Source organism: Poecilia mexicana, unplaced genomic scaffold (assembly GCF_051168715.1).
Source record: "Poecilia mexicana isolate PSO_F unplaced genomic scaffold, ASM5116871v1 scaffold_18, whole genome shotgun sequence".
In the NCBI taxonomy this organism is placed as follows: Eukaryota; Metazoa; Chordata; class Actinopteri; order Cyprinodontiformes; family Poeciliidae; genus Poecilia; species Poecilia mexicana.
In genome coordinates, this window is record NW_028263387.1 from 1,623,044 (window position 1) to 1,649,428 (window position 26,385).

The 26,385-nt window shown below is 38.5% G+C and overlaps 1 protein-coding gene across 4 annotated transcripts in view; it reads right to left on the reverse strand.

Moving 5' to 3' along the window:
* Positions 1 to 26,385, reverse strand: part of rap1gds1 (RAP1, GTP-GDP dissociation stimulator 1) — a 91,099-nt gene that overhangs the window by 55,855 nt on the left and 8,859 nt on the right. For 3 of the 4 annotated variants that reach the window (XM_088016128.1, XM_088016127.1, XM_088016125.1), the window contains exon 3: positions 20,544 to 20,666. The exons of the other annotated variant lie outside the window; for it this stretch is intronic. In XM_088016128.1, the coding sequence (XP_087872254.1) occupies positions 20,544 to 20,666 (123 nt within the window). The remainder of the gene's footprint in view (positions 1 to 20,543; positions 20,667 to 26,385) is intronic. 4 annotated transcript variants of the gene reach the window in all.

Below are 26,385 nucleotides of genomic sequence, written 5' to 3' on the forward strand. Positions count from 1 at the left end.
GCTTAGATTCAGAGGGACCCATTTCAACTCATGATCCAATTTGATGGTTTTTCGATTCAGTTAAGGATATTCCGCTATCAAAATTTTACTTGGAAGGTGAATGAGTGAAAGAAGATGTATACTGGGGGCAGTTCTCCTGGACTGGCAGCCCGGGGGGGTGGTCCACCTACAGAGTATGCTCCAACTACAGAGGGTTCTTAGGCCTCCCTGGTAATGTCTATTCTGTGGTTCTGGATTAGTCGAATCTAAGCTTCAGGAAGAGCAGTGTGGGTTTTGTCTTGGTCGTGAAACACTAGACCAGCTCTACACCCTCAGCAGGTCCTGGAGGGTCCGTGGAAGTTCGCCCAATCAATCTACATGCGTATTGTGAACTTGGAAAAGGTGTTCGACCATGTCCTTCAGGGAGCCCTGTAGGGGCTGACAGTAAGTCGGGCTGGTTTCCGGTGAGAGTTGGACTCCGCCAAGGCTGCCCTTTGTCATCGATTCTGTTCATTACTTTCATGGACAGAATTTCTAAACGCAGCCAAGATGTGGACAGGGTCCGTTTTGGTGGCCTTCGCATCTCTGCTTTTTGCAGATGATGTGGTCCTGTTGGCTTCATCAGGTCATGATCTACAGGTTTAGTTCCCAGTATATCTGTAGTCATGGATGGGAAAATGGAGTGAGAAATTGACAGGTGGATTGGTGCAGCGTCCACAGTGAAGCATATACTGCTTTTCATTGTAAGCAGTAATGGCTTTCCATTATGGTTCAGCATTATGCAACATTTTCTCAGTTGCACTGGTCTGCCCTGGTGAAGAGAGAGCTGAGTCAAAAGACAAAGCTCTCAATTTACTGGCCAATCTACAACCCTTCCCTCATTTATGGGCATGAGATTTGGGTCATCACCAAAAGAACAAGATCACAGCTACAAGAGGCTAAAATGTTTTTTCTCTGAGCTCTCCTGTAGAGCTCTCCTGTAGAGACAAGGTGAGGAGCTTGGTCATCTGGGAGGGACTCAGAGTAGAGCCACTGCTCCTCCACATTTAGAGGAGCCAGTTGAGGTGGCTTGGGCATCTGGTGAGGATGCCCGAGCCACCTCAATAAATAAATCACCCTTACATAAGAATAAATGAATAAAAATAAATAAAAAAAACACCCAGTGAAGGACATAGCCTATTATCCAGGTCTGTGTAATATCGATTTTTGCGATATATATCAATATTTTCTTTCCTAGAAAAAAATCGATATAGTAATGCAAGTATTGTAACATCCAACTGTCATCTTGTTCACTCATTGCTTGCTTCGCCGGGAGAGTGATTAGGTCATCAGGCTTAGAGTGATTCCTTCAGATGTTAAGTGTCAAGGTTAAAAAGGTATCAAACTATTCAGAGCAGGGTACTTGGTGCACTTTATTTACTTCACAAATGCATGTAAGCTACAGTTTGTACTGTTTCAATTAAAAGAAACATGTTTTCTCACCACTTCTTTGATTCATTTTGTCCAGCTGTCGACTTTAAGTCTGTGTCCATGTCCAACTAGAGCCAGGTGTTGTGTAGTTGGTGCTTTTAATCAGTTTTCAGTTAAATTAATTCAATCCAACTCTAAGTCACAAAATGTCACCAAAATCACTCTGTCCCTCTAAAATCTTTCAGAAAATTGCAAAAGTGTATTGAATTGTATTGTTTGCTGAATATCGCAATATATATGGTATCGTGAGCAGAATATCGTGTATTGTATTGTATCGTGAGATTATTGAATCACTACAGCCCTACTATTCCTGAGGATTGATGAATTCGTCCAATTGCCCAACCTTACATTCCAAGCAATAAGCAGAGATGAAAAAAAGTCAGTTGTGGGTTTGTTACCATGGCTCAACGTTGGTAAAATGTTTAATTTGCAGATGTATGTTTTGTTACATGCCATTTTATTATTTATGTGTAGTTAAATGTTAGTGTAATTATAAAGTGTTCATTACCGAAACATTCTTATTCATTACCGACATACGTTTTTTCATTACCGCTATGCTCATTTTATGATAATTTATTTAGATTAGATAAAAGAATTACATGAACTTTTTAATTCCTCAATGAAATGGTCAGACTCTTTTATATTATGGTTGTGTTGTTTTTTCAATTGAATGATTTAACACAAAATTAGAACAAAAATAGATTTTAAAAATGTATTCATGTTACGGTAATGAAATAATTGTTTACATTAAAATAATAAATTTTGTTATTAATGACTATTCTTTGTTGGTACCTTATCCTTTGTGGACACTGAAGTCCATGGTGTCCAAAAAAAGTGGAAAAATGTTTTTGTGGTTTCATATTTCTTCATCAAAATTGTGTTACGGTAATGAATTTATTTCTTCAAAGTCAGACTAAAATGTCTAAAAATACCTTTAAAAATATGCATAGAGGTTATAATTTTACATTGAAAGATAAAATTAGATTCTATTTTATAAAGAAGGTGTGTTTTTGTGTGCATACAATGCATTTTTATTTTTGTTGTAAGTTGTACCATGTTCGTGAGAATTACCCAAATGCCAGCAGATTGTTGCCTGGCTCAGCTAAGTGCATGCAAGTGATCATTAGCTGCTATCCTGTACAATGAGAATTCTTTGATTATCATAACTTTTCCTTGCTCAAGATTTATTCAGGTCTCCTATTCCTCTAAAAACTGTCATCATACAGAAAATGATGGAAAATCAACATCCAACTCCAGGATTTCCCCCAGTGCACTATAAGACTGGCAGCTTGATTATGTTTTTAGGATAATAAATAATAATTGTAAATTCTTAGTGTCTTGGGGAGCTCTACAAGTGTACCAAATTTCAAGTCTCTACGATAAAGTAAGTGAATAGGAAAGGGTCTTTTGAAATTTGCTAGGTGGTGCCCTTGAGCCGTTTCTTGTGCGATTTTTCTGAGGACCTTAAAATACGTACATTTTCACCGGGCTCTATGCGCCCGCCAAGTTTGGTGAGTTTTTGAATATGATAAAGCCCCCAAAAAGCCAATTTATTTTACGGAATAATAATAATAATAATTTACAGCACAATAACAATAGGCCTTCGCAGCGCTTAGCTGCTCGAGCCTAATAATAATAACAAAAACTCTTAATTAAAAAAAAAAAAATGTTAAAGCCGGATTGCAAGCATCTCTGTTGCTTTGAGCATTTCACTGGCAGAGCAGATTTATTCCTAAAAGATAGGTTTATAGAACATAGGTTTATAGTTGATGCATTTAAAGCCGGGATAGCGGACCAATCACACAGCTGGCACAGAGGCTTTGCCTCTCTCACTCCCGCTGCTTGATTTCTGAAGTTTACCTCAGTGCAGATCGCGCACGCCTTCTTTCACTCAAACTGCACACAGCCTGACCTGTATGAATATTTACATCGAGCCCCTGAGAGGAATTATGTTTCTTTGGAGAAATCTATGTCAAGGTAGGAGTTAAAAACCTACTGCGTTAGCTCTGGTTGCGCAGCTCTATATGAACTGCAGGAATAACTTTTAGTCCTGCTTTCAGTGGTTCAGGTTGAGGGAGTGGTGAGAATGATTTATCTTTGTAAACAAAGAATTATGTGGGGCATTTAAATCTTAACACACTGCCCAGAGTGGCTCTGTCTTCCCTTTAAAGTTTACCTATGTGGTCCCAGTTGGCTGGAGCGTTAGTGGTTAACGAACCAGCGCTAACAACTCATCATGCAAGTTCCAGCCTGGTGAGGAGCTTTTGCCCTCAACTTGTAGTCACGCACGTCGTTGGTTTTATATCATTTTTAATATTATTTTTCTGGTTACACAATGCATCAAACCATATCGAATGCTTTGTCCACTTCGTCAGCCAGAGTCAATGCACACGTCTGCATGGAGATCTGAAAGTCTTGTCCCATAAAGTCTGAGCAACCAAAACAGTTTCTATGATGCTTATTGAAAACTCAACAGATACAAAATGGAAGAGCTACTAAAGCCACATTAGCAGGATTAAATTAAACCTCCCATTTGTAGCACATATTTGCACGCAGTGCAGCAGATTTAACTCCTCATGCAGGGCCGGTCCAATGTTGTATGAGGAAATGAGCTGTTGGAGCCTATTAAGAATTAGATTAATTTATTTTTTGCTAAATTATTACTGTTACAGATCTAAGGTTATGTAAATGGTAGATTATTCTTTATTCATTTGTCTTTCTTACACCCTCCTCCTCGTCAGTCAGCCTCCTGTTGTGATTAACAAGCAGAAGCAGTTGCTGTGGTTGATCTGATTGTTTGGTGAAGGAGTGAGGAGTGAAACAGTTTTTCTACCACAAAATTAATGTTTATTTAAATATTTGTATGAAGTCAACTCGGAGAATATTTCTGTAATTTTTATAAGCCAGAAAACTCTCCGTGAGTGCTTTTTATTTTAAGTGAGTCGAAAACCTCCTCCTAAAAAACTACTCTGGCATTTTTGGTTTTTGGCCCTTATTATGATGCAAGAGTAGCCACAACATGAGTAGAATTTGTCTTATTGCTAAAAACATCAGCACCTCTTAATAGCTTCTGTGTTAGATTTAGTGAAATCTAGGGGAGCGGGAATAGTTTAATTGGCCAACCTAAAAAGCAATAAGTTATAATTGTAGTTTTTTGGTATTTGTGAAAAAAATGGTGCTCAAACTCAAAGATTAAACTCAGAGCATCAAATTGTAGCTATGGTAACAAAACAATCTAACTGAAGATTGTTCTTTGCACTTTTCAAAGTAAACTTGCCAGCTCCTTAAAATCTTAAATTTAAATACTAAATAATTTAAAATCTTTTAATTTATGTATGCTGAAACCATTAAATCAAATTTAGCAGCATTGATCATCTCAATAAACAAATGTTACTTTTATGTATCTGTGGTCCGTCTTAGAATATTAGCATTATTTAACCCCCCATCATTTGGATTAAATAGAAATGCAAATAATTGATATTCATTTTAATTGTAGCTTTTGATTTGTTGTTTTTAAGATTAGTTGTGGGTTTAAATAGCATTACACTGGCGATGTTCTCCCGTAACCTATAATTACGCAGTAAGATTTTTACTTTTCCTGTCCGCTTAACATCTTTTAATACAAAAACACAGTGGACCGCCGAGCTTAGCAATTTTTCTGGGGCGGGAAAAAAAAAAAAAAAAAAATATATATATATATATATATATATATATATATATAGTAATCCCTTGCTATAACACGGTTCACCTTTTGCGGTCTCGCTGCGTCGCGGATTTTTTTTGTGCAGTTTTTTTCACAGTGCATTGTGTTCTGCGTCCTTATTGACTAAACAGTCTCCGAGCTCCTTCACTACCTGTGTGCCAATAACGCTAGGGTATTTAAATACAAGTAATACAAATTGGCCATTCAGGAGATGAAAGCTGAAAACTTTGAATGCCTGCTGGAAAAAACTGTGCCCAGAGGCAGCGCAAAACCCGACCGGAGGCTTGCTTGACGAGATCCATCGCTCTGCCGTAGATACAGAATCTCGTGGGGCAGTTTGAAGGAGAGGCTTTAATGACATGACTCCAGATCACATTAAGGCCCGATTGGCGCACACGCACATCCGCTGACCTGAAAACAGGTTTTGTTCTTTGGTTTCAATGTAGAGTGAATAATGCTGTATAATAATTGTAAAAACTAAAGGTTTTTTAAACTTTTTTTTAAACTTTGCGGATTTCACTTATTGCGGGTTATTTTCAGAACGCTACCCCCGCGAAAACGAGGGATCACTGTGTGTGTGTGTGTGTGTGTGTATATATATCTGTGCTGATGAATTTTTTTGTGAAGCAATAAAGAGTAGCTCTTGCGAAATAAAGCTATATTTCCTTCAGCCCACTGGCTGCAATGTTGACACCTTGAGATGCCATGAGACCTAAATTGTGAACATCATGGCATGGAGTGCATCCCAGTTTTCCATGTCTGGCATATAACCATTCATTTTAGCTTTTAAACTGGTTCTATTGATCCTGTGTCCAGACAGAGGGATAATCAGTAGCCCAGCATCATGACCTGTTTGTTCTGAAGATCCTCCAGCTTCCACTTCTCTTCCTAACATGGCGCCTCCTCACCCTGACTCTCATACTGACAGGAGGAACCACAGAGCTCTGTTAGGTTAAAGCTCATCTTCTGAAGTTGGGATATTTTTCCTCCAACAGGTTTCAGAGGAATCACCTCAAACCAGATGTTGGACTGGATTTTATTTCACTGTCATTTGTGAATGTTAGAGCCTCATTTTCGACAGTGGAGCTATAAAGGTTGAAACGGGTTATATTGGAGAAAATCTCATCCAACATCAGTATTTCCACTAAATTAGAGGGGAAAAAATGTTTGATAGAGGAAAAGCCTCTCAGACTCTGAGCTCAAAGCAAGATGCCAAAGTGCAATAAAACTGTTTTTTTGTTAAATATTAGACAATTAATTTAATTTCACATAATTATCCCGGTAGAAGCCATTTGTTTGTTAAATACTTAATTAAACATATAACCCGAACAGGTGATCAACTCAAAACCACTCGCACCTTTTTATTCTCCGTCTCTCTCTGTCATTTAAGCAGACCTGTTGCTGTGGCAACCACCTGCGCTCTGCAAGCCCAGCAGAGATTACTTTAAAAACATAACATTCAGTCCATTACGATATTAGCTTTTCAGGCTAGATATTTATTTTGCGATTACTAACAAGCACTTTCACAAACACAGCGGTGGTTGATTAATTAATTTTCAACTCCTGCTCTGCTAGTTATTTTGGTAATGGAACCGAAACGCACAGATTTGCGCAACACCTTGTTGAAACAATAATCTCTGAGATTATTATTGTTGTTGGGTCATTAATTGGAACATGTCTTATTGATTTTTTGTTATTGTTCTTTAATAAAGTTATGAACGTTTTAAGCGAGCCAGAGGACGTGCTGGTCTCAGCCTCCTGGCGGCGTTCAGTTTATCACGTAATGCTGAGATCGACTCAAAACCTTCCGCAATCGACATATTGCAGCCCTGCTCTAGCGAAGCATTAAGAGTTCAGAAACAATATGAAATGGGGAAAAAGCTATTTATTAACTGATTAAGTTGTGTTTTAGATTGTACTTGAAAAACTAATCAGTCATGGCTTATTAGTGGGTGAACTCACAGCTGCACAGTGAACCCATTGATTTTTTTTTACAACTGACAGCAACTCCTCTCTCTTGCAGGTACTGCGTACCCCCGCTAAATCTTTTAGGTACACACATACACACTCACACATTAGAGATGTGCCGATCAGGTTTTCTCCTGCCAATTCCGATCACCCATGAGGGCCGATTACGGCCGATCACCGATACCGATCATATAATTATTATTTTTTTAATCATAAGCACTACCGGTTACATTATGTGGAAAAAGGAACCATGAATTCACCTTAATTTAGACAAAAACTTGTTTTTAATAACTTTTTCCCAAGAAAAAAAACAAAACAGGCATTGCGCAATTTGTACTGCTATCAATAATACTATCTTTAACAGACTCAAAACACATGAAGGCTCTGAAGAGGCTAAATAATGCAAAGAGTCAAAATAAAACCTCTCAACATTGCCAAAAAATTCAAGTATAAAATTTTACATTCAAAGGCAAAAACAGGTTCCATTACAATAAACAATCCTGAGTTACTGAATGAAAACTTCCTGATAGCATGGCGGCTAGCTAATTACTGCTAGTTCTGATTGGCAGTTTCTGACTGAGCAGAGTAATTATGCAGAACAGGAAGGAGGCAGAGGAGATCAATTATTTTTTCAGAGATTAATTGTCTCATGTTAGGACAGCAAAAGTTTTAATGATGAAGTACCATATATGGCCCAGGTACTTCAGGATGTGAGAGAAGAAGTCCAAGTCAGCACCATGTGACAGTCTAATGACAAGAACTTGTTCACATGGTCACATGCTCATCAGAACCTGAACCAGCAAAACCTCAGAGTTCCAAGTTGAACAGCCAAGACTGGGCAAAGTTCACAAATGCCTGGTTCTAAAAACTGCTTGAAAATAAGCATTTTCCTTTGTTCACATGGGCATTAAAGTACCTAGGAGTAGTGGTGTGCTGATCAATCGGCCACCGATGGGACCATCGGTGGCCGATTGATACTATGTGTATAAATGACACATGGTGTCATTTATGCCTAAAGCGAAAAATTAACAGTCAATCCACGTGATCAGTATTGGTGATCGGCAGTGATCAGCCCTCATGAATGATCAGAATCAGCAGGAAAAAACTTAATCGGAGCGTCTCTACCCAGGAGTAACATGATGGTTTTTAAGTTCATTAAATTTTTCCGTTTTGAAACCATTACTTATACATGGTTCTATTTAAAAATGGTTAAACTTAAACTCAATTATATTTTCATTAATGTACTTACATTTGGGAGATTGAAAATTTCTTTTTTCAGTTTTTAAATAAAATTAGGAAGTTAAAGCAATCTCCCGTACATTCTGATTATGAGGGATATGTTTGAAATGTTTGCTACAAACTTGATTACTGCATTCATTTTTAGGCAAATTAAATTGGTGTGTTCTATTTGTGTTATTTTTGTAATGTACTTTAACTGAATGTAATTCTATTTTCATGTATTAAAAGGATTTTGACCTGTTTCCTGGCCTACGTTTTATTGTATCAATCATGTGGTGCGACCGATTAAAAAAGTTAATTTATTGAATTCAAAATAGAATATCTAATATGTGGAGCATAAATATTAACCACTAATACAGTATACTTAAGTGACTGGTACTTATTTATTTTTTTTAACACATTTTGATGAAATGGTGAAGAAAAATATTGGTCAAATCAATTACAAATGGAATTTGACAGGTTTTTTTTGGGGGGGGGGAAACTGTCATAATTGCCAGAAAAATAAAAATAAATTTTAAAACTTTGTTTCTAAGCAACTTAAATAAATGGAAACTTATAAAACAAATGTTTAGTACATCATGGAAAATACCTTATTTTTAGATATGGTCGCACCACATGACATTTTTAAGACCACAGCCAAATCCTATTGATGAAAAACCCCTGAAAAGGTCTAATTTTAATGTGAAAATATGATTTTTGTTGTTACGGTCACTGACCTCTAGGGGGCTCTCTTTTTTTGAGAGAGCTCTGTGTTTTCTGTTTCAGCTCTGCCTGATTGCTGCAGGTGAAGTGTGTTGGGGCTCGTCAGCCGCCATATATAAGCAGCAAGCTGGAGATGCCAGACCCGCTCTTTTTGTTTGACCTGGGCCATGAGCTGTGACTCTGCTTGAGAGCTGTGTGTGTGTGTAAACTGTCTTAAGTTTGCTGTGAGCAATTTGTACAAGTATCCAGAGGTGGAGGCTGGTAGGGGTTCTCTGCCATTTTTGTTATAACCTGTTTTCTCCTGTTTTTGTTAGTAAGGGAGTTTAGGTTTTGTATTTTCTTTTAGTTCTCCTTTAGCAAGTGGTTGTTTATTTTTATAGTTATAAGGGGGTGTTTTGTTTATTATTTTGGCCTTGGAGACCCTCAAGTCTTAAGCTCCCCTGTGTGTTTTTTTTTCTCCTGTAGTTGTTTTTTTTTTATCTGGATTGTAAAATAAATTATATTTTTGCTACTCAACTGTTCGGATTACTTTTTAGTTTTATGTTAAAGCCCAGTGCCAGAATTTACTTTAGGAATTTTAGGGTGGGGTTGTAACATTTGTATGCACAACATTTCAAATGTTCTAGTAATTGCAATGGATATAAATATTTTTTACATTTTTAATTTAGCTCGGTGGAAATCTTTATACGTCAATGACCCACATGTAAAATGTATTTTTTCAAGTTAGATGCTGCAACTTTAAACAGAGGTTCGGTGTGATCTGGTAGTGACCACGTGGAGTAGAAGCGGCGCTCCGTCTGTGAAATACGTAGCGCGCAGCAGCGGTTCAACAGCGAGATAACCTGCGTCTTACACCGCAGCTTGAAGACTTAAATAATTTTGCGGGTTATTTATTTAGCTTTCTGACCGTCATGCTAATCCGGGTGACTGTAGCTGTGCGCTGCTTTACCTGCTATCTATCTGATCGCTCCATGTGTCTTTTTTTTACTGCAGTGAGCCTCGATATAGCCAAACTCCGTCAAGTATGGAATTGTTTTTATGCCATATTAGATTCGTCGTGTTGATGCATTTTGACGTGCTTCACCTCACGTGCTTCAATTTTCCGCCGCAACACGCAATTCCCCATTCACTCAGTGCGTTATAGTTTCACACGACATCGCTTAGGATTTGTTGCTGCGCGTTTGTGTGAAGGAAAGAGACCAGCTGCACAGGCAGGCTGCGAAATGAGAAGCAGGTGAACCGCGGTAAAGCTAGCCGGCTCTGACTCCAGCCGGCCCAGCACACAATATACAAGTGCGCGGTCGCTCAAGACATTATGGTACACCCATTTACGTGCTGCTTTCACAATAAAAGCGCACATCCGGTCCATGTTTGAGCTACTCAAATCCAGCCGCAGCATTTGCAAACAGAAAATAATATATGCTGAGAAACTAATACAAAACTAATACAAAACTAATACACTATATATATATATATATATATATATATATATATATATATATATATATATATATAGAGCCATTTTTTATCTTTTTCCCCTAAGTTGCCGGGCACATTGCTGAGAAACTCTCTGTTTCCAAAGACTGCTACCACTTCTGGATGACAGAGGGACAACTCTAGAACAGAACCAGAAAGTTGCAACTAGATCTGATGTGTAATTTCAAAATAAAAGACCATTAAAGTAGTAGTTTAGATCTATTCCACCTAAGTTGCCGTGCCCATTGCTGAGAAACTCTCTGTTTCCAAAGACTGCTGCCACTTCTGGGTTACAGAGGGACACCTCTAGAACAGAACCAGAAAGTGGCAACCAGATCTGATGTGTAATTTCAAAATAAAAGCCTATCAAAAATGTCATTTTTTTATCTTTTTCCCATAAGTTGCCGTGCACATTACTGAGAAACTCTCTGTTTCCAAAGACTGCTGCCACTTCTGGATGACAGAGGGACACCTCTAGAACAGAACCAGAAAGTGGCAACCAGATCTGATGTGTAATTTCAAAATAAAAGCATTTCAAAATAGTCATTTGTTATGTTTTTCCCACCAGTTTTCCTTGCACATTGCTGAAAAACTTTCTGTTTCCAGTGACTTCTCTCACTTCTGGGTGACAGATGGACACCTCTACAAGACAACCAGAAAATATCACAAGCTCAGCCGTTTGCACTGGGCCAGGATTCATTTAAAATGGAGTGAGACAAAATGGAGGACTGTTCTGTGGTCAGATGAGTCACGATTTGAAGTTCCTTATGGAACACTGGGACGCCATGTCATCCGGACCAGAGAGGACAAGGATAACCCAAGTAGTTATCAACGCTCCGTTCAGAAGCCTGCATCGTTGACTGTATGGGGTTGCATGAGTGCTTGTGGCCTGGGCAGCTTGCATGTCTGGAAAGGCACCGTTAATGCAGAGAACTATGTTCAGGTTCTAGAACAACATATGCTCCCATCTAGACTTCATCTCTTTCAGGGAAGACCCTGCATTTTTCAACAACATAATGCCAGACCACATTCTGCAGCAATCACAACATCATGGCAGGAGAAGGATCCGGGTACTGAAATGTCAAGCCTGCAGTCCAGATCTTCACCTATAGAGAACATTTGGTGCATCATAAAGAGGAAGGTGTGACAAAGAAGGCCCAAGACGAATGAACAGTTAGAGGCCTGTATTAGACATGAATGGAGAGCAATTCTATTTCTAAACTTGAGAAACTGGTCTCCCCCCAGACGTCTGAGTGTTTTAAGAAGAAGGGGAGATGCCAGAGTGTTAAAAATGGCCGTGTTCCAACTTTTTTGGGATTTATAGACATTGTGAAATTTTGACTCAACATATATCTCCTGTAAAATGTTACATTTACTCAGATTAAACTTTTGATCTGCCATCTATGTTCTATTTCGAATAAAATATTATATGTTGCCACCTCCACATCATTGCATTCAGTTTTTATTCACAAATTGTTTAGTCTCACACCTGTTTTGAAATCTGGTTTGTATACAAGTAGTACATGTATAGGAGATTATAGAAAAATCTGTATATAAATACGATGATTGAGTGAGGCAGCTCTTTACATTTTCTACTTATTTGTGTATATAAAAATAAAAACATATTATTTTAAAGGGATTTAATTTTGAAATTATAGATCATATGTGTTTGATATTTTCTGGTTGTCTTGTAGAGGTGTCCCTCTGTCACCCAGAAGTGAGAGAAGTCACTGGAAACAGAAAGTTTTTCAGCAATGTGCAAGGCAAACTGGTGGGAAAAACATAACAAATGACTATTTTGAAATGCTTTTATTTTGAAATTACACATCAGGTCTGGTTGCCACTTTCTGGTTCTGTTCTAGAGGTGTCCCTCTGTCATCCAGAAGTGGCAGCAGTCTTTGGAAACAGAGAGTTTCTCAGCAATGTGCACGGCAACTTATGGGAAAAAGATAAAAAAATGACATTTTTGATAGGCTTTTATTTTGAAATTACACATCAGATCTGGTTGCCACTTTCTGGTTCTGTTCTAGAGGTGTCCCTCTGTAACCCAGAAGTGGCAGCAGTCTTTGGAAACAGAGAGTTTCTCAGCAATGGGCACGGCAACTTAGGTGGAATAGATCTAAACTACTACTTTAATGGTCTTTTATTTTGAAATTACACATCAGATCTAGTTGCAACTTTCTGGTTCTGTTCTAGAGGTGTCCCTCTGTCATCCAGAAGTGGTAGCAGTCTTTGGAAACAGAGAGTTTCTCAGCAATGTGCCCGGCAACTTAGGGGAAAAAGATAAAAAATGGCTCTATATATACATACATATATATATATATATATATATATATATATATATATATATATATATATATATATATATATATATATATATATATATATATATATATAGTGTATTAGTTTTGTATTAGTTTCTCAGCATATATTATTTTCTGTTTGCAAATGCTGCGGCTGGATTTGAGTAGCTCAAACATGGACCGGATGTGCGCTTTTATTGTGAAAGCAGCACGTAAATGGGTGTACCATAATGTCGCGCACTTGTATATTGTGTGCTGGGCCGGCTGGAGTCAGAGCCGGCTAGCTTTACCGCGGTGCAGGTGATCGGTTTGTTTTGCTCCCTTTATGACAGTGTTAGTTCTTAAGGCACAGCCACCACGAGCATCCGGTAAAGGATGAGAGGAGAGGTTGCAGGTCCAAACTTTCTTTAATAGAGCTGAGCGTGGTCTACAAGAAATACAGAAAACAAGTCGAAATGAAAGCTATTATTTTACTCGCTCTAAATGATTATTCCTAATTTCTCCAGCAGATGGCAGCAAGAGACTACAAATAATCCACAAACCAGGTTGTCATAATATTAACTCTTTAAATTGCCATATGTATATATATATTTAAGTTGTACAGATATTTAAATCCTACTTAAATACTAATGGAACTTACATTCCATTTACACGCTCCCAGTCTCTTGAACAAACAGCTTTAACGGCCTCCATCGATTACTCCCGTCAACTTTCTAATCATCTAACGCTGAACATGTGCTCTAACAACAGTAACGGCTATTGGTAGCCTGAAATTCCAATGAACCAATCACAGCAGACATTACTCAGACTGCTTGCCGAGCTCTTAAAGTACACACATAGTTACATTAGTCCATTTTCAACAGTCTGTGTGATCGGCAACAAGAGACTGTGATATATATATATATATGTATGTATATATAGTAAATTTCCGCCTGACAAAAACGTACAAAAATAGATCACTAAAAGCCTCACAGTTATCAGATTAAAGTGCAAACTTTTGGTACCTCTGTAAAGGTAAGACATCAAAGAATAGTTTTCTGGTGTCAGCACTATTGTATCTTTTACCCTGCTTGAATTATTAGTGATAGAATATAATAAATTCAGCTTTTTTTTTCCACCTCGTCAAAAGTTTTTTATAAATAAATATTGCAAAACATCACTAAGATACTGCGACAGACTGGCAACCCGCGAGAGGTGTACCCCGTTTGGTCAGTGCTGTGATCATGTCAAAGCAGCAACTTGTATTAAAAAGTGTTTTAATGTTTGTCTGAGTGCTGCACATTTTCATGTAAGGACAACGGAATATCGCTCTGATAAACATGTAATGACTAAAATCATGATGCCCTCATTGTGTATCCGTCTGAAAAATGAACCCATTTAAATAATAATTTTTAAAAAATCCTTCAATGGGTGGATACCACGATAGACAGCGTTCATTTAATAGAGTTAATATCGGTGCTGTAAGTTTGGTATGAAACTGTAGTATCACAGCACTTTTGAATTTCAATCATCAGAATATATCGGGATTTTTTCAGTTGTTTTAAAAAGCTTACATGAATCTGCTTTTTTCTATCAATATGCTTCCCAACCGCTTCGCACTGGAGGGGGTTTTTAAAAAAAAAAAAAAAAAACCCAACGCGCATGTTGTGCAAAACTCAGAAACAGGAGAACCGGGACATTGAACGGAGCGACAAACAAGATGTGAATCAGGGCATAAAAACAGAGAATCCGACGCTGAACAGTGAAAAATCAATATGAATGTCAAATCAGATGAAATCAGGTGAAACGTCGAACACGCACACACACAGTACAGGTGCTGGTCATAAAATTAGAATATTGTGATAAAGTTCATTATTTTCCATAATGTCATGATAAAAATTTAATTGTCATATATTTTAGATTCATTGCACACCAACTGAAATATTTCAGGTCTTTTATTGTTTTAATTTTGATGATTTTGGCAAACAGCTCATGAAAACCCAAAATCCCTGTCTCAAAAAATTAGAATATTATGAAAAGGTTCTCTGAACGAGCAATAAAAATAATCATCTGAATCAACAAAGTAACTCTAAACACCTGAAAAAGATTCCTGAGGCCTTTAAAAACTCCCAGCCTGGTTCATTACTCAAAACCGCAATCATGGGTCAGACTGCTGACCTGACTGCTGTCCAGAAGGCCATCACTGACATCCTCAAGCAAGAGGGTGAAAAACAGAAAGAAATTTCTGAACGAATCGGCTGTTTGCAGAGTGTTATATCAAGGCACCTCAGTGGGAAGTCAGTAGGAAGGAAAAAGTGTGGCAGAAAACGCTACACAACGAGAAGAGGTGACCGGACCCTGAGGAAGATTGTGGAGAAGGGCCGATTCCAGACCTTGGGGGAAGCAGTGGACTGAGTCTGGAGTAGAAACATCCAGAGCCACTGTGCACAGGCGTGTGCAGGAAATGGGCTACAGGTGCTGCATTCCCCAGGTCAAAGGTCAAGCCACTTTTGAACCAGAAACAGCGGCAGAAGCGCCTGACCTGGGCTACAGAGAAGCAGCACTTTGGACCACTGTTGTTCAGTGGTCCAAAGTACTTTTTTCGGATGAAAGCAAACTTTGCATGTCATTCGGAAATCAAAGTGCCAGACTCTGGAGGAAGACTGGGGAGAAGGAAATGCCAAAATGCCAGAAGTCCAGTGTCAAGTACCCACAGTCAGTGATGGTCTGGGTGCCATGTCAGCTGCTGGTGTTGGTCCACTGGGTTTTATCAAGGGCAGGATCAATGCAGCAGCTATCAGAAGATTTTGGAGCACTTCATGCTTCCATCTGCTGAAAAGTTTTATGGAGATGAAAATTTAATTTGGTCTGGAATCGGCCCTTCTCCACAATCTTCCTCAGGGTCCGGTCACCTCTTCTCGTTGTGTAGCGTTTTCTGCCACACTTTTTCCTTCCTACTGACTTCCCACTGAGGTGCCTTGATATAACACTCTGCAAACAGCCGATTCGTTCAGAAATTTCTTTCTGTTTCTCACCCTCTTGCTTGAGGATGTCAGTGATGGCCTTCTGGACAGCAGTCAGGTCAGCAGTCTGACCCATGATTGCGGTTTTGAGTAATGAACCAGGCTGGGAGTTTTTAAAGGCCTCAGGAATCTTTTTCAGGTGTTTAGAGTTACTTTGTTGATTCAGATGATTATTTTTATTGCTCGTTCAGAGAATCTTTTCATAATATTCTAATTTTTTGAGACAGGGATTTTGGGTTTTCATGAGCTGTTTGCCAAAATCATCAAAATTAAAACAATAAAAGACCTGAAATATTTCAGTTGGTGTGCAATGAATCTAAAATATATGACAATTTAATTTTTATCATGACATTATGGAAAATAATGAACTTTATCACAATATTCTAATTTTATGACCAGCACCTGTAGAAGCCTAAATTCAGATTTAGTTCATTCAGACCTTTAGGATAAATTATGTTCATATTTCTTATAATTTGTTTAACCCCCTAACCCTAGGATAAAAATTACTAGTTAACTCTCTAATGCATACAAATTTGTTGTATTAGACTATCTATACTAAGGCCATCTAGGAAATTAGCATATCTAATTGCAGTTAAGGATTTGAGGGTGTGGCTAGAGAGAGTTAGTTGGGCAGTTGGAGTGGAGCCCCATATTTTTTGACTTCGTGACCCAATTCCGATTTTTTGGCAATTTCAATTTTTTTTGCCGGGGCCATTCACACTACCAGTAAATGCGACCTGTATGCGTTCTGCAGTGTGAATGGGCTAACGACACCATGCATGTTATTGGACATATGGAAATTTCGTGCAGGCATGCAACGCTGAGGGGCAAAAAGACTAATTTTTTACATGTCATCAATAGCCTCGTTAACTCAGTGAAACTTAGAAATGTAGGTATTAATTTCGTGCTATGATCCACAGCAAAGGGAAAGAGCGAGAAAGCACTTTCTCGCTCTGTATCCGCCCAGCGACACACAGACTCGTTGCCACAGCAATTGATAACAATACCACTTCATGTTTTAGGACACAGAACAGAACATTCAGTCTGTTGTTGTAGTACGTTTTAGGCTTAATGTTTTATTAATAAATAATTGCTGTGATAGATTAGCTACCGCTTCTACTTTACTGAATTATTTAGACATACAAACTGTAGCCCACAAAACGCACATTTCATTAAAAAAACTAAACAAAAACATCTTATTGCTGTCCTACCTTTACTTATCAATGAAATCCATGCGCCGCTAATTCTGCACAAAAATATCCATTCATCCAAAGCCAAGTCTATCCTCGGCATGTCTTTTCTACTCCGTTTAAGAATCAAACTGTCTCGAAGCAAGACCTTCAGATCCGGTGTTGGTCTTCCTTTAGTTATTATCTCCTGCTTCAATTTAAAATACACTTTAGAAAATTGCTTAAGTGTAGAAATGTAGTCTTTTATGTTGACGTCGGAAGAGAGAAGAAAACAAATATATCGCTGTACTTTACTTATTTACTGTGTGGCTAGCTCCATGGCTAGCTCACTGTGTCTTACTCTGCGGTTGTGGAGTCACAATATCTGGGATCATGAGTGCCCCCTGCCATGAGGCAAGAGAACTGCCTGTCTCACCTCGAGTCTGTTCTCTGTCGTTTCTGATCGCTCCTCCGCACACAAAACACGATGCACACACAGTTGGTGACAAAAAAAACACTGTACATTATATACATAAGCTAAATTATGGAAAATCAGTCTATATATTAAATGTTTTTTAGCCATTTTATTGCCGGAGTAAAGACAGGACGAACATGTCTCATAGAATGGCAGCTAGTGCAGTTAGCGAGAGGTTGCGCAATCCCAGGTGAGGCTCAGCTCGCTGTTGCCTCACCAGCTTCGCTTCTCAGCATTTGAATGGGAAAATGCAAAAATCCAGCGATTTTGAAGAAAAAATAATCAGAATTAGCTAAGCCAAGTTAAAAAAATAGGTACTTTATAGTACAAACCACAGGGTGAAAATAGCAATATAAATGATTTTATTATTATATATCATTTTTCCATGACGACAGGCTCTGCCTCATCTGCCTCTACTTAATATATATATATATATAAAATCACTGGATTTTTGCCCTAAACACCAGAGCAATAGAGGCTCAGATCTACCACACCAGACAAGACCCAAGGTGTAGGAGGCCCCTGAGACAGTCCAGCACATAACAGCAGGGTGCAAGATGCTGGCAGGGAAAGCGTACATGGAACAACATAACCAAGTGGTGGGCATAGTGTACAGGAACATCTGTGCCGAATATGGACTGGAAGCCCTGAGATCAAAGTGGGGAACAACCCCAAAGGTGGTGGAGAATGACCGAGCTAAGATCCTGTGGGACTTCCAGATCCAGACAGACAAGATGGTAATGGCGAACCAACCGGACATTGTGGTGGTGGATAAAGAACAGAGGAAAGCCGTTGTGGTGGATGTAACAATACCAAGTGACCACAACATCAGGAAAAAGGAGCATGAGAAACTGGAGAAATACCAGGGCCTCAGAGAGGAACTGGAGAAGGCCTGGAAGGTGAAGACCACAGTAGTGCCTGTGGTCATCGGGGCCCTCGGGGCAGTCACTCCCAAACTGGAGCAGTGGCTCAAACAGATCCCAGGAACAACATCAGACATCTCAGTCCAGAAATGTGCAGTTCTAGGCACAGCCAAGATACTGGAGGAGAACCTCAAGCTCCCAGGCCTCTGGTAGAGGACCCGAGCTCAGAGGATGAAAGAGAGAGAGGGAGAGAGAGAGGCCACCCGCGGAGGGTGAGAAGGGAATTTTTTGAATTGTTTTTTTATATATAATCCCAAATTTCTACATATATATGTAGAGAAAAAATTTTTACCGGCCACTGATTTCAAACCTCACAAGTACAAGCAAATTTTATAAAATATATGACTTATTCTTAGCTCTATGAATATTGATTTACTGACAAGAAGTTTACTATACACGTACTTATACATAATTATCATAAAGCACTGACACTTTAACATAGATGTAGTGTGGTAATTACTAACAGCAAACTTTAACTGCATCCCTAACTTTCTTGCAATCATTTACTATGTTGAACATTTCTACATTTTGGCTACAACTCCTCCAGATAATATTTAGTTAAAATATGTCTAGTCATTTTTAAACATTTTTAAATTGGATCAATAGCTGTTTTCTAACTGTTCTATTAATTTTTCCTTACTTATTATATATACATATGTTATATTCTTTGATTTGATGTTTTTAAGACTCTATAGTCGTGGGTTTAAATACTGTTTCACTAGTGATGTTTTCCTGTAACGTATAATTACTCAGTAATATTTTTACTAGAGATGTGCCGATCAGGTTTTTTCCTGCTGATACCGATCACCCATGAGGGCCGATCACCGATACTGATCTTTTTTTTTTTTAAATCATAAACAGTACCATTTACATTATGTGGAAAAAGGAACCATGAATTCACCTTAATTTAGACAAAAACTTGTTTTTAATAACTTTTTCCAAGAAGAAAACTAAACAAAACAGGCATTGTGCAAATTGTACTGCTATTGATAATACTACCTTTAACAGACTGATAACATATGAAGGCTCTGAAGAGGCAAAATTAAACCTCTCACTACTGCCAAAAAAATTAAAGTATAAAACATTCAAAGGCAAATACAGGTTCCATTACAATAAACAATCCAGAGTTACTGAATGATTACTGCTAGTTCTGATTGGCTGTTTCTGACTGAGCGGAGTAATTATGCAGAACTGGGAGTAGATCGATTATTTTTTCAGAGATTATCCGTCTCGTGTTAGGACAGCTAAAGTTTTAATACGGATGTAAAATGTATTTTTTTAAGTTAGATGCTGCAGCTTTAAGCAGAGGTTCGGTGTGAGAGTCACTACCAGGTTGAGCAGAAGGGGCGTTCTGTCTGTGAAATATTACTACCTGTAGCGTAGCAGCGGTTCAACAGCGAGACCAGAACCAGCGTCTTACATCGCAGCTCTTTTACGGGTTATTTGTTTAGCTTTCTGACCATCATGCTAATCCGGGTGAGTGTTTGTAGCTGTGCGCTGCTTTACCTGCCATCTGAGCCTCCATATCTCTTTTTTACTGCAGTGAGCCTCAATGTAGCCAAACTCCATCAAGTATGGCATTGTTTTTATGCCATATTAGATTCGTCGTGTTGATGCATTTTGACGTGCTTCAATTTTCCGCCGCAACACGCAAACTTCCCCATTTCACTCAGTGCGTTATAGTTCCACATCGCTTAGGATTTGTTGCTGCGCGTTTGCGCAGAGTGAAGGAAAGAGGAGACCAGCTGCACAGGCAGGCTGGGAAATGAGAAGCAGGTGATCGGTTTGTGTGATCGGCAACAAGAGACCGTGATCGGCGATCACCGATCATACACTTTTTCACGGAAATCGGCTGATTATGATCAGTGGCCGATCGATCGGCACACCTCTAATCTTTACATTTTCTGTCAATTTAACATTTCTTAATATAAAAACACGGTGGACAGCCACGGTGCCCTGACCACCCAGCTTAGAAAGTTTTCTGGTGGAAACCCTGCAACTCTGCATTTATGAGAGGTTTGAGTGAAGAAGGGCCAGTCGGGAAAGGCTCTGCTAACACGTGGCTTTCCTTTATCCAAGCAGAGACCATCCTTAGCAGACGAACCTGGTCACTGACTTGGCAAGAGGAACTTACCGTTTTTGGCCATCTCTGCTATGATGTTGGCGACCTTCGGGGTGCAGGAAGACTGAGGGTTGAGCAGGGTGGGGAGCAGGGATAGGATGCCCATCTCCTGCATCTTTCTGCTGGCCTCCGTGTCTGCAGGAGGAAATCACAGAGAACTCAGTTCTGAAGACATGAAGCTAACACATCGTGATGATACTGTGACCAAACTTAAGTGTTTTTTTTGTTTGTTTTTTTAAATGTAAAACTAAATGTAAATATTGCACATATGTTTTTGAAGAGTTGTCTAGGCCTGTCACAATAACAAATTTTGCTGGACGATTAATTGTCTCAAAAATTATTGCAATAAATAAAAACATTGTTTGAAGACCATCTTAAACTGATGTAATGGTAATGACTAGAGGTGTGCCGATCGGCCACTGATCATAATCGGCCGATTTCCATGAAAAAGTGTATGATCGGTGATCGCCGATCACGGTCTCTTTTGCCGATCACACAAACCGATCACCTGCTTCTCATTTCGCAGCCTGCCTGTGCAGCTGGTCTCCTCTTTCCTTCACACTGCGCAAACGCGCAGCAACAAATCCTAAGCGATGTGGAACTATAATGCTCTGGGTGAATGGGGAAGTTTGCGTGTTGCGGCGAAAAATTACCTCGGGGTCGGGGGTGAAGCACGTCAAAATGCATCAACACGACGAATCTAATATGGCATAAAAACAATGCCATACTTGACTGAGTTTGGTTACATCACGTAAAAAAATAAAAAGACATATTGAGAGATCAGACAGCAGGTAAAGCAGCGCACAGCTACAAACACTCACCCGGAATAGCATGACGGTCAGGAAGCTAAACAAATAACCCGCAAAATTATTTAAGTCTTCGAGCTGCGGTGTAAGACGCTGGTTCTGCTGTCGCTGTTGAACTGTCGACAGCAGCGGCTCAACAGCGACAGCAGTTGAGCCTGGAGCAGAGTGAAGCTTCTGCTCCACCGGGTAGTGAACTCTCACACCGGACCTGTTTAAAGCTGCAGCATCTAACTTAAAAAAATTTATTTTACTTGCGTATTAAAACTTTCGCTGTCCTAACATGAGATAGACAGGGCTTAAAGTAAAAAAAAAAATCCTGAGCCTGAAAACTTATAGTGGTGATAGAAAATAGTGGTGATAGAAATTAACTATAGCGTTGCTATTGCCACAGTTTAATAAAAAGTGTCTTTGAATAGTGCAAACAATTGCTTCTAACATTACAATTAACAAGCTAAACACTCAAACTTAAATAAGACTTCAGTACATTTCAACTCAAAACAAAATATAAAATGTCTGTGCCCTAAAGGTTAGCCTTACAGGCAACAAACCCTCAACATTAAATAAGAGTCCTTTTAGTCAATGTTTTTTCAAGTAATTTAGAACATGCAACATTACCAACTAAATCAGTGTTTCTCAACCTTTTTTGGGCCAACGCCCCCCCTATCCCATATCCAGGTCCCTCACCGCCCCCAACAAAGAATTTGTAGGTTACTTTGCACTGACTATTATTTTATTATTAATATTACTATCACTATTGTAGATGTTTTGATTTTTATGCTTGTTTCTGTATTTATCAAGATAATTTCCCAGAGAACAAAAAAGCAATGCGAGTAGAAATTATTTTCACAGGCGTCTACAAAAAATTTAATGAACATTCAACTTAAAATTGGTTGGCCTAACAGCAGCCAGAGTGGAAAAAATATTCTTGTTCTTTGCCATTTTCTAGTTGGTAAATATTCCACAAAATGAGCCGATAAAAGATGAACAACATGCCAGTTTAAACTTTGAACTATTTGCAAAACAACTGAGCTCTGCAACATTAAAACATGGATAGAACTGTAACTACATTAATCATAGCTCTTCTTCTCTTCAGTGTTTGTCAGTTTCTGATGGTGCAGCTCTGTGCTGCCTTCAGGAGAATGGGACATCAGAGTATTAGCCATAAAATTTCACCCACATGGCATTTACTGTGCAAACCAGAACTTTCAGTGGAAAAACAAAAGTTCCAGATCCTTTTAATGCCATAGAAATATGAGACAGAAACATGGATTATATCTTTATATAGATCTGTCTATTGATTTATAGATTAATAGTTTTACTGGACAGAAATTACAAAGAACAAATCTGGTTCTTAATCAAATCCTAATGAGTCAAATTGAAAGTGTCATGGAGTCATCAGCCTCATGACATTAACACTGACATGAAAAATAATACTGAAGAAATAAAAATATCAAATCTAATTAAAAACATAAATAAGTGATAAGTTATTTACTGTTATGGTCTGTAAGATATATTTATTCTCAGTACTAGATATGGTCTTAAACTCATGGCACTAAAACAATATTTTACCTTTCATCTGGAAATAGTGTCTGTTTGTTCTTGCCATACAGTCCTCTGTATTATTGTTCGAAAGGTCTTGCCATACCAGTTTATTCCTCTGCATTTACTTTAGTTTCTTAGTTTATTCTTGCATTTTGTTCTTCATTCATTTCCATTCAGTTTCCTTTTATTAGTATTATCCTCTCTTGGTTTATTGCTATGTCCACTTTAGTTTCTTTCCTGTTGCTAGATTTATTTTATCGTTTATTGACGCTCACCAGCAGTAATCTTCACTCATCACCTGCTGTGCCTCCTAATGGTCATGTGTTTCACATCATGTGTTGATTTTTCACTGTTGAGTGTCGGATTCTCTGTTTTTATGCCATAATTCACATCTAGTTCGTTGCTCCGTTTCATGTCCTGCTTCTCCTGTTTCAGAGTTTTGTGCAATGTGCGCGTTGTTTTTATTTTTTTTACCCCCTAAGGTGCAGGGCGTATCGATGGGGAAAAGGCAGACTGCCATAAATCTTTTAAAACAACAGAAACAATTCGGTATTTTGATTATTGAAATTTAAAAGTGCTGTGTTGTTCTATCACACCCGTTTCATACCAGACCACTTACAGCTCCAGTGTTAACGCTATAAAATGAACACTCTCTATCGTGGTATCACCCATGGAGGGATTTCTTTATTTAAATGGGTTCATTTTTCAGAGGGATACAAAGTGAGGGTATCATGATTTTAGTAATTACATGTTTATAAGAGCGATTTCCTGTTGTCCTTCCATGGAAGTGTGCAGCCTTCAAACGGAAATAAAACACTTTTTAATATAAGTTGCTGCTTTAACATGATCACAGAACTGCCAAAACATATGTACAAATATCCTCAATAAAACATAAAATATTAGAAAATCAGACACCAGACAAAGTGAATCACAGCAACGTCAGCAGCCGGTGTAACGTTGAACTGATGCGGTGAAGCTACCAGTAGCAGGAGAACGGAGCTGCGCCAAGAAGCTACAAACACTGAACAGCAGGAGAGCTGCCATCAAAACAGTTCCAGCTAAGCATGATTTAATGTTACACAATACAGTTTTAGCAAGTTGCTCAAAGTCTAAACTGGTATTGTTGTGATTGTAAGGTGTAAAGTTTACCTTCGACCAAACGACCCCAAAGGAATCCCAGCGCCCCCCTTTTGTAAAAATTTCCGCCAACTTCCCGTCTTGTCCCCTTTCCTCTAGCCATGCCCAGCGCCACTTGTTTTTAATTCCTTTCTCAAGTAAACGTGTTTCTTTACCGGGTGAAACAAATTCCATCTTCTTTCATATTGCATTTGATTTAACAGCCGAACCGAACGCATGCGCTTCTTTTCTACAAACCGTCTTACAGTCATTGGTCAAGAACACGAGAGCTAGAATTTTGATTGGCAGACATCTTGGTCTATTATCTACAGCTTAGTTGAAGCGGGCCATTTGGTCCAATGCTCGCTTTCCTTGAAAAGCCGGAAGTCTGGCCCCCAGACAGAGCTCTTTAACATAGACATACTGTAAGAGTAGACACCGCATTGGCTGCTCCGGCGCAGGAAATACGGCGGCCATCTTGGAGTGGTCGTCCCTCCTACTTTGCTCAACCAAAACAGCAGAAGATGCCTCAGCACTGAGGGATATTGTTGTTCGGATCGATGGACTATTGATGTGAGGACTCCACAAACAACATTTCACAAGTAAGATGGACATATTATTGTGTATATATTGTGATTAGAATATTACTTTACTGTATTTATGTCCACCGGCGAGATACCAGCTAATATTAGCTACAGTGCTTGGTGAGTTCAGCCCCCGCTATGAAGGCTAACTGAGATTCCGTTAATCTAAAAAATTAATTATTCTCTAACATTGACTTAGATTATCTGACACAAGAGCCTACATTAGAAATGAAACAATGTAACATATATTATAAAACATATTATGAGTCAGCAAAGTTTACACTGGTGGTAAAGACTATTATTTATATGTAATTCTTTCACTCTGTCAAAAGTAAGATACATCCCAAATCTTCTGTTTTTGTTTTGACTTGAAGGTTTCCTAAAGACACAATGTGAGGAAGAAGTGGGAAATATCTTTAAAGAGAGACTGATTCACTGCAGCACGGATGAATCTTGCATCGGATTTTAGACTCGATCTCAGCTGCTGAATCACTCTGAAGCTAGAACTCGTCGGCTGAAAAACATATATATATATATATATATATATATATATATATATATATATATATATATATATATATATATATATATATATATATACACACACACACACGTATCCAATATATATTATTCAGTTTTAATCATTATTTATTTGTGTCATTATTAATCATTATTTATTTGTGTTTGTGTAGTTATTTAATTTAAATATGTATTGATATTACTAAATAATTTATTAAATAAATTATGAACGGCTGTGTGCTTTGTAATATGCTCATCATACACCAATATCAGAATATTCCATTCCTATTCTATTGCTATAGCCACCAAGCATATTTAAATATGCTGAACTATGTATTAAAAAAAAACTTAAAAAATACACTTGTTTATAAATGTAGCTTTGAAAGATGTTTGAATTTGGTTTCCAGTAACAAAAAAGATCGATTATTATTATGATTGATTAAATGCACTGATACGTCATTGTGCCTGCTAAACACATAACGCTGAGTGGAGTGGTGGACCGCTCCAAGATGGCCGCCCTAAATCTTGTCAGCGACAATAGACGAGAGCGGTCCATGAGGCATCTATTCTTATATTATGTCTATGCTCTTTAAGCCCGGAGACTACAGTTTGGTTGAGGCGGACCATGAAGATTGGTTGAGGTGGACCGTTTGGTCAAAAGCCGGAAATCTGGCCCCCGGCCAGAGCTCTTTAAGCCCTGGACAGATAATCTCTGAAAAAATAATCGACCTCTCTGCCTCCTCCCTGTTCTGCATAATTGCTCCGCTCAGTCAGAAACAGCCACTCAGAGCTAGCAGTAATAAGCTAGCCACGCTATCAGGAAGTTTTCATTCAGTAACTCAGGATTGTTTATTGTAAAGGAACCTGTATTTTCCTTTGAATGTAAAGTTTTATGCTTGAATTTTTTGTCAATGTTGAGAGGTTTTATTTTGGCTTTTTGCATTATTTAGCCTCTTCAGAGTCTGCATGTGTTTTCAGTCTGTTAAAGATAGTATTATTGATAGCAGTACAAATTGCACAATGGCTGTTTTGTTTTGTTTTTTCTTGGAAAAAGTTATTAAAAACAAGTTTTTGTCTAAATTAAGATGAATTCATGGTTCCTTTTTCCACATAAAGTAACTAGTAGTATTATGTGACCGGTATCGGTGATCGGCCCTCATGGGTGATCGGAATCGGAATAGACAGGAAAAAACCTGATCGGCACATCTCCTATATATATAGGAGATGTGCCGATATACACACACACACACACACACACACACACACACACACACACACACACACACA